The 13883-nt window shown below is 37.2% G+C and overlaps 3 protein-coding genes across 4 annotated transcripts; 1 reads left to right on the forward strand and 2 right to left on the reverse strand.

Annotated features, from left to right (window-relative positions):
* Positions 1–328: 328 nt before the first annotated feature.
* On the reverse strand, positions 329–3320 carry LOC117620378 (CASP-like protein 5B2). The gene is made up of 3 exons (XM_034350562.1): positions 2943–3320; positions 1279–1411; positions 329–740 (listed from the first exon to the last, which is right to left on the reverse strand). Exons 1-3 carry the CDS (start codon positions 3071–3073, stop codon positions 540–542), a joined length of 465 nt encoding a protein of 154 aa, XP_034206453.1. The 5' UTR covers positions 3074–3320; the 3' UTR covers positions 329–539.
* A 180-nt stretch (positions 3321–3500) lies between these two features.
* On the forward strand, positions 3501–5304 carry LOC117617204 (uncharacterized protein At2g39795, mitochondrial-like). Its single transcript, XM_034346488.1, has 3 exons — positions 3501–3920; positions 4474–4820; positions 4917–5304. Exons 1-3 carry the CDS (start codon positions 3666–3668, stop codon positions 5074–5076), a joined length of 762 nt encoding a protein of 253 aa, XP_034202379.1. The 5' UTR covers positions 3501–3665; the 3' UTR covers positions 5077–5304.
* Positions 5305–5617: 313 nt separating this feature from the next.
* Positions 5618–11906, reverse strand: LOC117617203 (delta-1-pyrroline-5-carboxylate synthase). 2 transcript variants are annotated; one of them, XM_034346487.1, is made up of 20 exons: positions 11715–11905; positions 11420–11491; positions 11192–11295; positions 10934–11036; positions 10610–10771; positions 9927–10204; positions 9416–9566; positions 9124–9288; positions 8850–8927; positions 8520–8609; positions 8203–8289; positions 8002–8088; positions 7823–7919; positions 7582–7685; positions 7393–7468; positions 6802–6952; positions 6644–6712; positions 6278–6344; positions 6110–6180; positions 5618–5998 (listed from the first exon to the last, which is right to left on the reverse strand). In XM_034346487.1, exons 1-20 carry the CDS (start codon positions 11772–11774, stop codon positions 5917–5919), a joined length of 2154 nt encoding a protein of 717 aa, XP_034202378.1. In that variant the 5' UTR covers positions 11775–11905; the 3' UTR covers positions 5618–5916. The 2 variants fall into 2 exon arrangements, 1 of the variants encoding a protein (XP_034202378.1); XR_004584306.1 differs by lacking the exons at positions 5618–5998; positions 6802–6952 and having other exon boundaries at positions 6131–6180; positions 11715–11906.
* Positions 11907–13883: the final 1977 nt, after the last annotated feature.

Here is a 13883-nt window from a genome sequence, read left to right on the forward strand (position 1 = left end):
TCGTATTTCTTAAATCATGGAATGGACCACAAGACAGTGCCATTACCGAGTGACATGAGCAGAAAATTTGGCCATTTGGGAACCAAACAAACGATGTTAGGTGTTCTCATTATTATCTTACATTTTATATGTGGCGTGAGCAGTCCAGCCATCCTAATCAATCAAGCCCTTTGAATTGATTATGTATCATTAAAGAGGAAAATGGAATTACTTGGTGAAAAGAACAAGGACAAATTCGGAATTTTAAAACAAAGAAAAAGGAAAAGTATGTGTGGTCTACCATGTGAAATGACACCTTTACTCTGACAATTTCAAGCACAAAATAAAATAAAGTGAAGAAGAGAGCCAATAATGGAGGGTAAATGATTACAATCTTCATACCAACCCACTTTGATTAGAGATCTATGGACCCAGAAGACAACAGGAAAAATAGTTGTGAGGTGTTCTCAACAAAACTGATTTGTTTTGAAGTGTAACATAATATTTACAGGGGAAAATTGAAGAATAATGTAGTTTGCTGTGATGGTGTAAGTTGTCACTCATACTGCACCTAGCAACCAAAACATGACAATGGACGAAACAGCAAGGAGGAACCATGAGATAAAAGCGAAAGCAACAGCAATTTGGAACCTGCTGCATGGAAGTTGTGCCGGTGGCCCGCAGTAATTCAAATCTCTCGAATACAGAACTGTCACTCCAGCTGATGAGCATGCAGCGGCCAACGACAGAATAGCTGTCACCTGCAGAAGAATACACATTAAGAAGTTGCTTGGTGTTTTTACCCCCAGCCCTCAGAAGAATCAAAATTCGAAGTAAACAATCTGTCTAGTAGCGCGATAGTTACAAGAATTAAACTCCACTTCTGCCTCTAGAACATAATTTTATCTACAACAATTGGAGAACTATCATTAAACTGTTCGATTGGTGCATGCATACATAAGGGACCAGGTGTTTTGCTTTTGTTTAGTCTGTTTGCAACTTCTAGATAAAACAAGGCAGAATTAAAGCACAATAGAACCTTAAAAATGGCTCCATATTGGCTGAATGGAAAATTTGGCATTCATGCATCAGACCCCGAGTATTAAGAATCAAAATTATGCTGTGTCAATTTTCATATCAAAACATCCTCACAGTGACATTGATGCTTCTTCCAGATCATTTTAGCAAACATTACGTACTGTAGTAGTGTTAAGAGTAGCAAAGGATCGTCAGAGAAGCTTCATTATTTCCAAAAACAAAAATGCAACAAAAAATGGCTGAATAAGTCCAGAAACTTACCCAATCCCCAACAACAAATAGGCTTACTAAAACAGGATTCTGCAAGCTTCTCTTTGACCTCAAAGCATGCAAATCAAGGCAAGCAAGTCCCAAACTCCAAAGAACTTGAAGCCCCATTGATGCAATTAAATAGCTGGATCCAACAAATGCAGGTAAGAATTATACAACTATCCAACCCAGAAGGAGGTAGACTTGTTGGACCATTTACTGAAAAACTAGGGCAAAAAGAACAATCTTATGCATTATAGGAGCAGCGGCCAATTAATTAGCAGATTATAAGTCCTAAAACAAGCCTGCACCAATGCACATAGTAGTGGAATACATATGCAAAGGCGTGTGACTTTCTGCACCTTAGTAGTTAGGTTTCCAGTTAATACTCTCCAAGTTCTATGCAGACAAATACATCAAGAAATGAAGTTGGGAAAATATTACTTATCAAAACACATATAGAAACTGAACAAGGAAAGGCTTTATGAACTGAAAATCAAGTGGGATAATCAAGTAAACATACATTATGACATGAAAACTACAAGAGAGTTCCCGTGGTCACAATTTATCAAGAAACTTGTTAAACCCCTCTGGAAGTGGGAGACCTGAAACCAATTTTCCTAGGGAAATAACAAGAAACTCATTCCCTAACCAGAAAACAATAGTAATGACTTGTTGGGGATGACAATAAAGAGCCTATCCTCCACCAGGAAGAGATTATTTGGATGACTTTGCAGGGATACTGCAACATAATTCTAACTTGAATTCACCATTGGCATCATGTAAAGATGTCTTATTACGTTTGGGTTCTGGGAACTAAAGAAGGCCGATCGGTGTACTGAATTTAGATTCCTGTGTGGACAGTGAAAGGCATAAGTTTAATAGGAGATTGCCAGGAACCTTATCTTTTCTTTAAAATGTACAGATTTAAGCTCAGAGATCAACAGATGGGTACTGACGAATTAAATGAAGGTCAAGATCAACCACAGAAGAACTCCAGAACTACCATTTCAAGCATATATTAGTAAGTGAATGTTAAGGGAAAAATCAACGCTCAGGGCTATAACATGAAATCTGCCTTTACCAATTTAAAACCGAACCTTGGTTGCAAGTTGGAAGTTGCAACCATTAAACACACATTTCAAAAGATACCGAGAGACTTATAAACATAAACAATCCTGCTAACTGCTAGAGGGGTGTATTACAGATGCTGTTTAATCTTAAAGGTGTCCAGTTATGGCCAATATTCCTAGACTCACCAAACAACCCACTCATCTACCTAACCTGATATGGAAAAATTATATAACTTTGTTCTATTTTCATTCTCTTGTTCCCCCGCCTTATTTTCTATGTAGTTGGTGAAACAGAATAAGGGAATCCGCCCACAAATATTTTTTTTTCTTTCATAAATCCATTCTTTCTAGTATTGGAGAATTGTATTTAAGTGAAATTTGCTACAAATTCATTCATCTGAAATCCCTGAGGAAAACCTTAAGCATTTTAACATACCCACGGGAAAGATCCCCATGAGGTTAAGTAAGCACAGAATAAATAAACCTTCCCCCCAAGACCTCTAAAAAAGGACGAGAGATGAAACCCAGAAAAAAAAAATCCATGGAAATTTTTTGTGAAAATGCACAATAAAAAAGAGCTGATAAGAAGGGCAAATAATATACCAAAATGCAGTGGAGTTGAAGAAGCCATGGGCAGAGACCATCACTCCAATAGAAGCAGCAGCAAAAGAGCACTGCCCAATTCTCAGTGCCAGCCCACTCACCTTCCCTGGACTCCCAAAGACCTCCTTCATCCCTTCCCTCTCTATAACTCTCTCTAGCTCAAAGGACCCTTTCTGAGTTTCTGGGTCCTACAGATGAGCCCTAGCTTTCATAATATTCCACCATTAATGCAACAGATAACATAAAAGCTAAAGAAGTCAACTTTTTCAGAGGAAGGGGCTTAAAATGTGGGATCCTAACAGTTACAGTTCAGATAGAGTTTAAGAAGACAAAGATCTTTGACATGAGAATGCTCTCTTCTCTGATGAAGTCTCAGACTGGTTCTTTATATATCTCATGGAATTAATATAAAATAGTTTTGTTGTTTTTCTTTTTCATTTGGGCCTCAACAGGAAAAACAAAAGGAACAATATTTGAGACCAGCCCAATAGGTCAGCAAAGTTCTACAAGGTTTTTTCTTTATAACAACTTGGGCTAAAAACAAAAACAAAAATCCCACGTATATGTGGCGTAGAGAACCAACTTTCAGTATAAAGTTACTGACTTCAACGCCCTTTCAACCCTAAAACCCTCAATACAACTTAGAAGCCCACCAAACTCGCGCTTGCTCGTCTCTAAAACCCTAAACCCTTCACTCTGTTTTCTGCAGCAACTCCAAAGAAAATGGCTTTCACTTCAATTCTTCGCAGATCGGCCTCCTCTTTGGCTCCATTGGCCAGCCGACTGGCTCGGGGCAATCGATCTTACCATGGTGCTCTCGTCAACGCCATAAACCACGTCAATCACTCCTACAAGTCCACTCTGACCCCTTTTGTTCCGACCCCTCGCTATTATTCCAGCCACAGTTCGGACCAGTCTCTTCTCAAGGTTATCGATGCAGAGATAAAGTGCGCTGAGGAGACCGATGATCTTGACAAGGTGACATTTTCTTGTTGTCTCTTACTTTTTTGGACTGTTTGATTTTTGAGAAAATTTAGGGAAATGGGCTAGAACATGATCTTAAAGTTACCTTGTATTTGGTTCCGTAGAAAATGAAAAACCCTCCCCATTTAACTTGAATAATTGTGTTTGGAAATGGTTAATAAACTCCAACATGCAGAGATTGTATGAGCCTTTGAGTTAGAATTAAAATTTTCATATTTGGTCAATTTTACAAATTCTTTTGCAATAGATCCCAGATTACTGATGCTGATCATGGGTTTGTGGCTCTCTGTTCATTAACTTGGTTTTGAGTTGCTTCTTTAGCTAGATTTTTGGGAAAGGTTACTACTTGTAAAAGAACTATATGAATTTAGGTTGTTAGTGTAATATATGTTTCTGTGTGTGGGTGCGTATGATTTTGAATGATTGCGCGTATGATTTGGTACTTGTAAATTTCCCGTTTCATGATGCTTCCAACTATTTGAATTATGTGATTCATTAATGTTAAAATATCGCCATAATTATCACTATCTGAGTTCTCGTTTTGTAGGCTGAAGAGATTCCAAGTGGCTTCCCTTTTCAAATTGAAGATACTCCCGGAGCCCAAATAGTGACACTGAAAAGAACATATCAGGGTGAAAACATAGTAGTTGAAGTTCACATGCCTGATCTAGTTACTGGTGATGAAGAAAATGACGGTGACCAGGATGGTGATGATGAGGATGGAAGTGCTAATAAGTCCAGCCTCCCGTTGCTCGTAACTGTCTCCAAGAGTGATGGACCTTCTCTTGAGTTTAGCTGCACTGCTTTTGCTGATGAGATTGAAATTGACAGCTTGGCAGTGAAAAATCCAGAGAATTCTGAGGATCAGATTGCCTATGAGGGGCCTGACTTCCAGTAAGCCTTGATTACTTGTAGTTGTTTAGCATTAATTCAAGATTAATGTTTATATAGTCTTCTCTAATCGACACACTAATGTCTGCCCCATTGCAGTGATTTGGATGAGAACCTTCAGAAGGCATTCCACAAGTATTTGGAGATTAGAGGAATCAAGCCCAGCACAACCAATTTCTTGCATGAGTACATGATCAACAAAGACACTAGAGAATATGCGAATTGGTTGCAGAAACTTAAGCAGTTCGTTGCAGCTTAAACTTTTACCTGAGATATTATTTGGTAGAAGAGATTCGGGAACATGGTTTAGCTTGCATTTTGTGAACTCCTATTGCTTTAAGTTCAAATTATATGATTAAAAGTAGAGGATAATGTAGTTCATTGAAACCTCGAGGGATGTGAGTTTGTTGGAAGGCTATTATGCAACAACAGTTGCTTTTAATATGAAAATAACCATTTAGGCAATTTCTTGTGTCCTTTATTATTATACCATTTCTTTGTGGTAGCATTTTCCAAACTTCTGAGTTTTCTATTGCTAACTTTCTACATCGTTCATATTGGCAAGAAAAGAAGACTTAAGAGTTGAAAAGCTCATCAAAGTGGAAAACTTACCTTACATGAGGCCGTTAGTTACTAGAATCGTGTCAATAACTTTTAGCTGAGCTCAAAGTTTCGTCATTCCACTTTCGGCTGATAATGAGTTAGTTGTGTTACAGATATTGTGTAGGTTCATATTGAAATTTTTTCCACATATGCCTTCATATTTTCAAAAACTACCTTTTGACACTCCAAAAAGGTCATCATACACTCGTGCAATTCTTATTTATGTTTGCTATTCTTAAAACTTGAGGAATAGCGTAAGCGAGGAGATCAGAATTGAGTTGGGTAAAGAAATGGTTTCACTCAGATCGGTTATCAATTTGCTAAAAACTTAAGCGAGTAATAATCTACAAATCATACCTAAGATAACATAAAGCATCAGGCCAATAGCCAATACAACATATTTTATTCTCTCTCCTCTCTCTCTCTCTCTCTCTTCCCAATGACCACCTGGCACCTGGGAATGGGTAGAGATGGGTGGTCATGATTGTTGGCAAATTTAGGGCTCAATTGGGAGGTCCTTGTGGGTGTAAATAACCCCCTTATCACCGTCCACAACTTGTCCATTTCCTCTGAGAATCCTGCACGTCCAATAAAGTTGCGATATAACAATAGGAAAGCTCAATATAAAATGAAGATGAATTGAGGTTTTCTCAATTTCAACAAGACTAACAAAAATTGAGGTTTCATACCATCTTGTTGTTAACAATCCTTCTACTCCTACAGGGCCCCGAGCATGAATTCGACTCGTGCTTATCCCAACCTGTTGGGTAAAAGAAGAGAATTAAATACAAGACTAAAGACTTTACATATCAGCATATCACTAATCTTAATAAAATCATTCCTAGATGGTAGTATACCTCTGCGCCAAGTCCAAATCGAGCGCCATCACAAAATCTTGGGCTTGCATTGTGAAAAACGGCAGCACTGCATACGCATAGAACAATCAGACATTTACTGTTAAACAAGGAAAACTTCTGGGACATTTTTCTGTGCAACGAAGAAACTTGGTTGCTAAACTGCAAGAGCTTGGTTTAATTCTTATGAGCAACCACTTCATGCCGAAAAGGCTTTAAAGTCCCCATTTTGGTCGGCCTAACTCTATGTAATTGTCTCCTCTTATGGAAATATTCTGATTGATGTGGAGAATTAAACTAGTAGATAGCACTAAATAAGATTGCTTGCTCAGATCTTCTGGAAACAAGACGGGAATGAAGCATTCTTACCTGTCAACTTGACCTAAAAAGGCATCTACAACTTCTAGGTCTTCTGCGATAACACAATCAGTATGTGCACTGCAAAACAGAGGAAAGGAAAAAATAAATGACACAGCTTTATACAAGTCATTGAAATGCATTTCATGTGATATGAAACTCTAACGTACCTTCCATGTTCATGTATATGATCAATGGCTGCATGCACATCATCAACAAACTCAACAGTGCAAGCCATTGAACTGTACTCATGATGGAATGAATGCGCTTGTGGAATATTGAGCAAGGAGCTTGCCCTTGGTCCACCATATAAAATAACACCTGAAAATGATATATCATGGGTTGAATTTCTTTAGATCCTTCTGATGGCATGTTTCACTGTAAGAATTTTTCTTGGGGTCTCCTTAAAAGTTTTCCAAGTTTTAAATAATGGAAGAGAAACAAACATATTATTGTTCTGTTGCATGCCTGTGGTGATTGGAAAATTTAGTTACTCTCATCCTCAATCACCAAGTGCTTTCCATAAAATGGTTATTTAGTCAATGAATGTTAGAACTCGGTAGAACAAAATCCAACTGTTCAAAAGGAACTGAATTGGAACTACCTAATGTAACCCAAAAAAATTGGAACTACTGCGTGATTTTGGATTACTAGACCTAAATGACAAACTAGGATTGAAATTTTTTTTTGTTGTCATCCAAGAGTAACTAAATGAGAGCTCATAGTTTACAAGGAAACGGTTGTCTGCATGAAAATTGTACCTTCAGCGCGAAGGTCAACCACAAGATCATTGAACTCAGTTGTATCCTTTAAATCCTTATGGACAAGAAGTGTTTCCTGAGAATAATGAACACACAATTAGAATGTAATTTCAAAATTTAAACTGGAAAACTTTTAGGATGCATCAAAATATATTATTATCCAGAAATTGTACATAACAGATAAATTACCATCGCGTTACAGGCTGCTGGATAATCTACTTTTGCATCCACAGCAATTCGCTTTGCCATATCCATATTAGCAGACTTATCAATATACACATGGCATATGCCATCTGCATAGCAAACAATGCATTTTTTTTATTTTTACCACAACAGTAACATTAATCTTCTTCTCAAAAACAACAATACTATAGGAAAAATGGCGCACAGACTGCAAATTATATACAAGAACAAATTTTATTTATCTAACCAGCATGCCCAAGAACTGGAATCTTGGTTAAATTCTTGACTTGAGAAACCAGTTTATTGCTGCCCCTTGGGATCACAAGATCAATCACATCATCATGCTGGAAAATATTTTTGAGTTTAGTATCAATTATAATCTGAAAGTAGACCAAGGAATCAGTTATCGTTCTCTGCTCTACTCACCTTAAGAAGATCTGGAATCTCCTCTCTTGAAGTGACAAGTCCAATTAGTTTTCCACCAACACTATCTGGGATGGCTCCAGTTATAATCTACATATTTTTCGTTAAAAATAGTTTAAATAAAATTTGATGCATTTCATTGGAAAATTAAAAAGAAAATTAAAATATTATTTTTCTGCATATTCTGATTTAAAGAAAACAAACCTTGTGTAAAATTGCATTTGATCTCTTAGCCTCTTTTCCACCCTTTAAGAGAAGCCCATTCCCACTTCGGATCGCTAATGAAGCTATCTATTCAAATCATAAAGAAAAACATAGGTTCATAACGAGGAAAAAAATGAAAATCATCCTCACAGTATAAAACTATTCTCAGAGACTCAATATGAGCGAAAAAGAATCTCTCCTAGAGTCCTTAAATAAGGTTCTTAAGTGAGATCTGATTTCCCAGATGTTAGGTTGCAGACAGATATACAGAGTTGGATCTCACATGCAGTTTGATATTCCAAAGTCTCACTGTTTACCTGTACTAGCGCTTCAGGACGAGACTCAAATACAATCAGGAGAACACCCAATGGGCTTGATGTTTTCTCTAAGACGAGACCTTCTGCAAGCTGGAAGCAAGTGCGGTCAGCAGAATCATCATGGATTAATTATCAGCGAAAAAAAATATATAATTATGGTGCTCCATTTGACAATAGATAACTTATCTCAGTTATCAAAGTGGAGCTAATACTTTGAATTCATTTTCTCCTTATTTAAAAAAATATTTGTCCACACTCTTGAGCCTTGAACATTGTTGTGTCGAAATATCAAAAGCCAGAAGTAGTAATCCTTATAACCCCTCCCCTTACCTGAGTTCTTTTCAAAACACGACCAATTGGATCTTCCATGTTTGCAAGCACACGGATAGAGTTTGCCAGACTTTTAATCTGCCAAGTATAACAAGCAGAATTCAGAAAAAAAGTTTGAAGGTGGACACCAGTTTTGAGAAAAAGGCACAGGGTCCAGTGAGAACATTGTACAAAACATAATCAAACAGAAACCAAAGGATAGTAAGCAGTAATAATAATAGAAAATGAATGTAACTAAACATTTATCTAACATAGCCAAATTTGGATCCCTTGCCTTCCCAGGCTTTAGAGCCAGCCGAGATATCAAGGATTTTTCATATCCCGCTTCTTGTGCAGCAGAAACATCAGCTTCATTTTCAACATTGATCAACCTTACATTTGCTTCAAGGGCATCAGCTACATCCAGAAGAACTCTTTTCCTTTCTTCAGAAGTCATGGCCTGCAGAAAGTGTTACCAAGTTACTTATGCTGCTAAAAAGTTATGGGGACAGAGAGTGCCTACAACTGCAGAAGTAGTTTTAGTCGCAGCCAAAATTAAACTTTGTACATGATGCAAACAAACGTACCTGAAGCCTTCTTGAACTTTCCCTGGCCGCAACTGCCATCCCTCTTGCATCAACTTCTTTAACTGGAGACCATAAATGTGCATCTTGATGGAAGAGGGTACCAACACGTTGTCCTTCAAGTACTTTACTGAGGTTTCCAGGAGCATACCCACTTGAAAATGGAGCAAGCAAAGAGATTAGTACACAATTAGGGGCAGAATGTTGGACTCAGAATGCAACGAAGACTATAAATCAAGAAACTGCAAATCTAATACAATGTTATTTATAAATTTGGAATATTTGGGACACTAACTTCTAAGAAGAAAACAGACCACACTTTCCTTGCCCCCGCACAATTAATTTTCACTAACCAGAAGCTAATACTACCATTATATTTTTTTTATAAACCATCTCGCCCCATTATTGTATACAAATTGGATACTGAATTTTCTTTTAAACTTAGTATGGATTTTTCTAAACATAATAGGATAGTTTATCACTCCCAATGACACAACCAAGTATTGAAACACACCTGGTGATAACAACAGGGATGCCAGCGTAAGCTGCATTGACAGCAGCTTTTACTTTAGCAGTCATGCCCCCTCTTCCCACTCTAGATTTGTCTCCAAAAGTAATTTCACTTTGATGCTTCTCCTTTATGTATGTATGGATAATCTTCGAACGTGGGTCACTTGGAGGCCCACTGTATAAACCGTCCACATCACTCAAAAGAACAAGAAGATCAGCTTTTAGCTCCAAAGCCAGTAGAGCTGCCAAACTGTCATTATCCCAAAATATTCCAGAAGAATCCTGCAAAGGTGGTCACATGTATTGTGGAATCAGGGGACTGCATAATGTATAAAAACATTTTAAGTTCCTTACTGTTTAGAAAAGGAAAATAAGCACAAGAAAGTGTAGGAAACATATTGCGTTCCTAAGTAGTCCCAATATATATTTTTTCCTCCTTGGTAATAAATTTTTTATTCTCCCATTCTCTTTTGTCCATATGCATAAAAGAGAAGTCTACGACTTTCATAGTCTTGTCAATAGTTTAAATTCTGATATGGCCTTATTGATCCAAAAATAAATAGCTAATAATGCCACACCTCCTGTTTCCCCATTTCAACTAGAGATAAATAATAGGACGCTTGTGTTTATCATTCCCACAATGAAGTGACAAACACGGAAGCCAGAGAAGAGTATTATAATTTATACCTCATATGGAGCTCGCCTGGTGCTGACTGCATCGTTTTCATTAAATATAGGAATAACCTTAAGAGATAACAATGATTTCACGGTGTCACTAAGTTGCTTTCTAAAATCTCTATCCCTAAAATCACTATCTGTTACAAGAAGCTGAGCTGATGAGACATCCAACTGCAAGAGAGAACAAACAAGTTTAAGAAAACTGAATAGGGCAATAACTTGAAATCACATATATCTTTTGATCCAGCTGTGCTCATAAGAAGTCAAATAATTAAACAATCAAGTCCAAATCAGGGCTTGAGAACAGATTTAACAGAAGACCACTGCGTTCACCTGACTAAACAACGTATCATAGAGAGCCATCAGACAGTTTTGTCCAACAGCTGCACATGCCTTCCCATCAAGTTCCACTTGCGGTTTTTGCAGATCAGCAAAACTGCAAAATCAATAATCATCAATCTATAACCCGAGTTTTTCTTTTGACACAATAGCATCTTCGGAAAATTTTCTTAAATTTCATAAATTCAACTCTGTCAAAAAAATATCTCCAAAAATGGCAGCAATGTCCATAATCGGGGACACAATACTAACCTGCTGTTCACTAATTTCCTGTATCTAAGCCTCTGACGACCGAGGCCCACCGCTCCTGATGACACCAATATAACCTCATATCCTAGAGAGTTCAACTCCTTGAGCTGCATTTCATGCCAATTAACATTTTCAGACCCAACACATGCTCAATTATATGAAAAATCAATAAAATGAAAAACTCAAACAAGTCTATTTTTGCTGCATACATATAAAACTATACCGCCATACCTGCTCACACAGCGCGCCTAATCTACCCAGCGCAATTCTTCCATCGTTTCGAGTCACAACCGCAGTCCCAACCTTCAGCAATCAAAGCACAACATCAACAAAAATTTAATGTCTAAAATCACAAAAGACGCTAGCAAAAAGACTTCAGCTTTGCTAAATATGAGCTCATTTTGAGCTCTATAACTTAATTATAAATGGAAATTAACAATTTTTTCGAAAAATGACAAAAATAATTTGAGAAATGAAGGAGATAGAGAATGATTATATATATATATATATATATATATATATAAACCTTGAGAACGATGCGCTTAACGTCTTTGAGAAAAGCTCGAGAACGATCCACTTCGTCCATGGCTGAAATGACAACAGACAGGTCCGGGCGAGTCAAACTCACTTCTGAGAACGAGGCGACTCGGAAGCGCGCGGTGTCTGTTTTCCTTTTTCTATGTGATAAGAGTGTTTGGAGATGCAGACGTCGCTTCTTGGTTGAAGATATTTATACTGGTACCACCACAGTGCAGTAGAGTCCGAGGCAAAGTCAAATAGTCAACCTCAGCCACTTTCAGTTCGCTTGCCGCCAATGAGACGAAGTCGTGGGCTGGTGGGTAAGGGTAATATGGTAAACTTGGATGAGGAAAACGCTACGTGTCAGTTTAATGTTGGTGGTGATGGGTTGTAGGGTTGGGGAGGGCATGTTAAGGAACGGCCGTATGACGCGCGCAGAGGCGAACATGTGTATTGGAAAACACGACAAAGATATGTCGAGAACGACAAAAGAAATTCACGGTGAAAGATCCATGTCATGCGTTGGTCTGGTCCGATTCAGAGACGTTCTCGGTTTTGCTGGTTTTGCTGGCCAGCGCAACCGCTAAAATGATTAGGTCAATCATGTAGCACCCCGTAATAATTAATTAACAATCCACATTTGATCAATCAAGGGGTTAATATTTTTAATTGGAATAATTTTGTTCTAATTCAAAGCATATAAGTTTCTTTTTCTTCTAAAATTGTATGTCCATATTTAATTCATTACGTGTCAATATATGAATTTCTACTTTTAAAAACTCCTATTAAATTACTTCATCTTAATCATTTTAGCATATTCTAGCCGAATAACCTGCATTTCAAATTATTTGTTTGTTATGACGAAACAAAAGTTACAAACAAGATCCCTAAATTTCTACTATCATAGAATAACACAAGCATCAAATCATATAAATAATAAGATTTGGATCCATTGCAGCATTTAACTTCCAATAATTAGGGCTTGGATGTCCCAAAAATCATATAATAAATGTTTGACGTATATTTTTTTCTATATAGTATAAGCAATGGTCTAAAGCCATAGAAGAGAGAGATTTCACACACACACACACACACTACTATGATGTTGTGAGAATTCAAACCTAAAACCTCTAATCTGCAAGTCAATGCTCTTTTTCACTAAGTTAGATATCGTTGGTCACTGTAAGTTGTTTATCCTAAAATATCAATTTAAAATATTTATGTCCAATGATTTTTTTGCATTGATGATGGGGGGATTGGCCCCCTCACTATGAACTTATAAGCCCCTCATTACAGCCTTCTGACAAAAACTAATACCTTTCCTATATTTGTATAAATATTTCAAATCTGTATTTGGTCTCATATTGAATCAAAGTTCAAACCAACCCTGTATGAATATTCCTTTTTTTTAACCCATCTTTTTATCTTGTAGATACTCAAAATTTTAAAAATTAGGAGAGATTTATTTGACTAAATTCGGACATCTACACAAGGGAAAGTGCTTTCTTTACCCACAGAAACATTTTCCACGTTTTCACCAACCAAAAAAGAACACACATCGAAAGCGTATTATACTTTACCAAAACAAATTCACGGAAAGTGTTCGTTTTCTTCCACGAAAACTTGTCTCCACTAAACAATATGGAGTTCGGGTTCGTAACGGAACGCAATCAAACGAACCATGTGTAATAATCAAAGCTTGATTAAGTTGCCTTTTTCTAAAATCGTCCATTTTCCGCATCCCACAGATATTTTGCGTCGAAAGTTTGTGACAGATCGCTTCAAAACAGTCATGCTATTATCATCAGCGTATAAAAGTCGAGTGGAAAAATACTATTTTCTTCACCAAATCTACCTGATAAGGACAATAAATCAATTGCTGCATCTGCATATCTGTTTTAAATTCCCACAAGTCGGAAAAAGATTGGCTGCTAAGGTTTTGTTCCTATCTCCTGTCTGCGTTAACCAAGAATGGTCAAGCTCACAAGTTTTGTTGCTTTGTACAGCAGGCCATAAAATTATACACGTTAGATTGGGGCGCTTCTTTAAAGTTTGAAGACAATGAAGCCTTACCAACCTTTAGACTTAAACGAATTCTACTTTGTCACAAATTTATCCTGCTATGAGCGCTAAGGATATCAGCCCTGATATTGCTTGCTTCCTTTCATGGAAGGAG

This window comes from Prunus dulcis, chromosome 2 (genome assembly GCF_902201215.1).
Source record: "Prunus dulcis chromosome 2, ALMONDv2, whole genome shotgun sequence".
Classification (NCBI taxonomy): Eukaryota; Viridiplantae; Streptophyta; class Magnoliopsida; order Rosales; family Rosaceae; genus Prunus; species Prunus dulcis.

What these genes read in the sequence shown, in the direction of transcription:
- LOC117620378 (XM_034350562.1), bottom strand. Translation starts at nt 3,073, where the DNA reads ATGAAGGAGGTCTTTGGGAGTCCAGGGAAGGTGAGTGGGCTGGCACTG. An exon ending in TTCAACTCCACTGCATTTTG is followed by an intron (nt 1,412 to 2,942) that starts GTATATTATTTG and finishes TGTTGGATCCAG; the next exon opens with CTATTTAATTGCATCAATGG. An exon ending in TATTTGTTGTTGGGGATTGG is followed by an intron (nt 741 to 1,278) that starts GTAAGTTTCTGG and finishes ATTCTTCTGCAG; the next exon opens with GTGACAGCTATTCTGTCGTT.
- LOC117617204 (XM_034346488.1), top strand. Translation starts at nt 3,666, where the DNA reads ATGGCTTTCACTTCAATTCTTCGCAGATCGGCCTCCTCTTTGGCTCCA. An exon ending in AGACCGATGATCTTGACAAG is followed by an intron (nt 3,921 to 4,473) that starts GTGACATTTTCT and finishes CTCGTTTTGTAG; the next exon opens with GCTGAAGAGATTCCAAGTGG. An exon ending in TATGAGGGGCCTGACTTCCA is followed by an intron (nt 4,821 to 4,916) that starts GTAAGCCTTGAT and finishes GCCCCATTGCAG; the next exon opens with TGATTTGGATGAGAACCTTC.
- LOC117617203 (XM_034346487.1), bottom strand. Translation starts at nt 11,774, where the DNA reads ATGGACGAAGTGGATCGTTCTCGAGCTTTTCTCAAAGACGTTAAGCGC. An exon ending in TTAAGCGCATCGTTCTCAAG is followed by an intron (nt 11,492 to 11,714) that starts GTTTATATATAT and finishes TGATTGCTGAAG; the next exon opens with GTTGGGACTGCGGTTGTGAC. An exon ending in AAAGTTCAAGAAGGCTTCAG is followed by an intron (nt 9,289 to 9,415) that starts GTACGTTTGTTT and finishes CACTTTCTGCAG; the next exon opens with GCCATGACTTCTGAAGAAAG.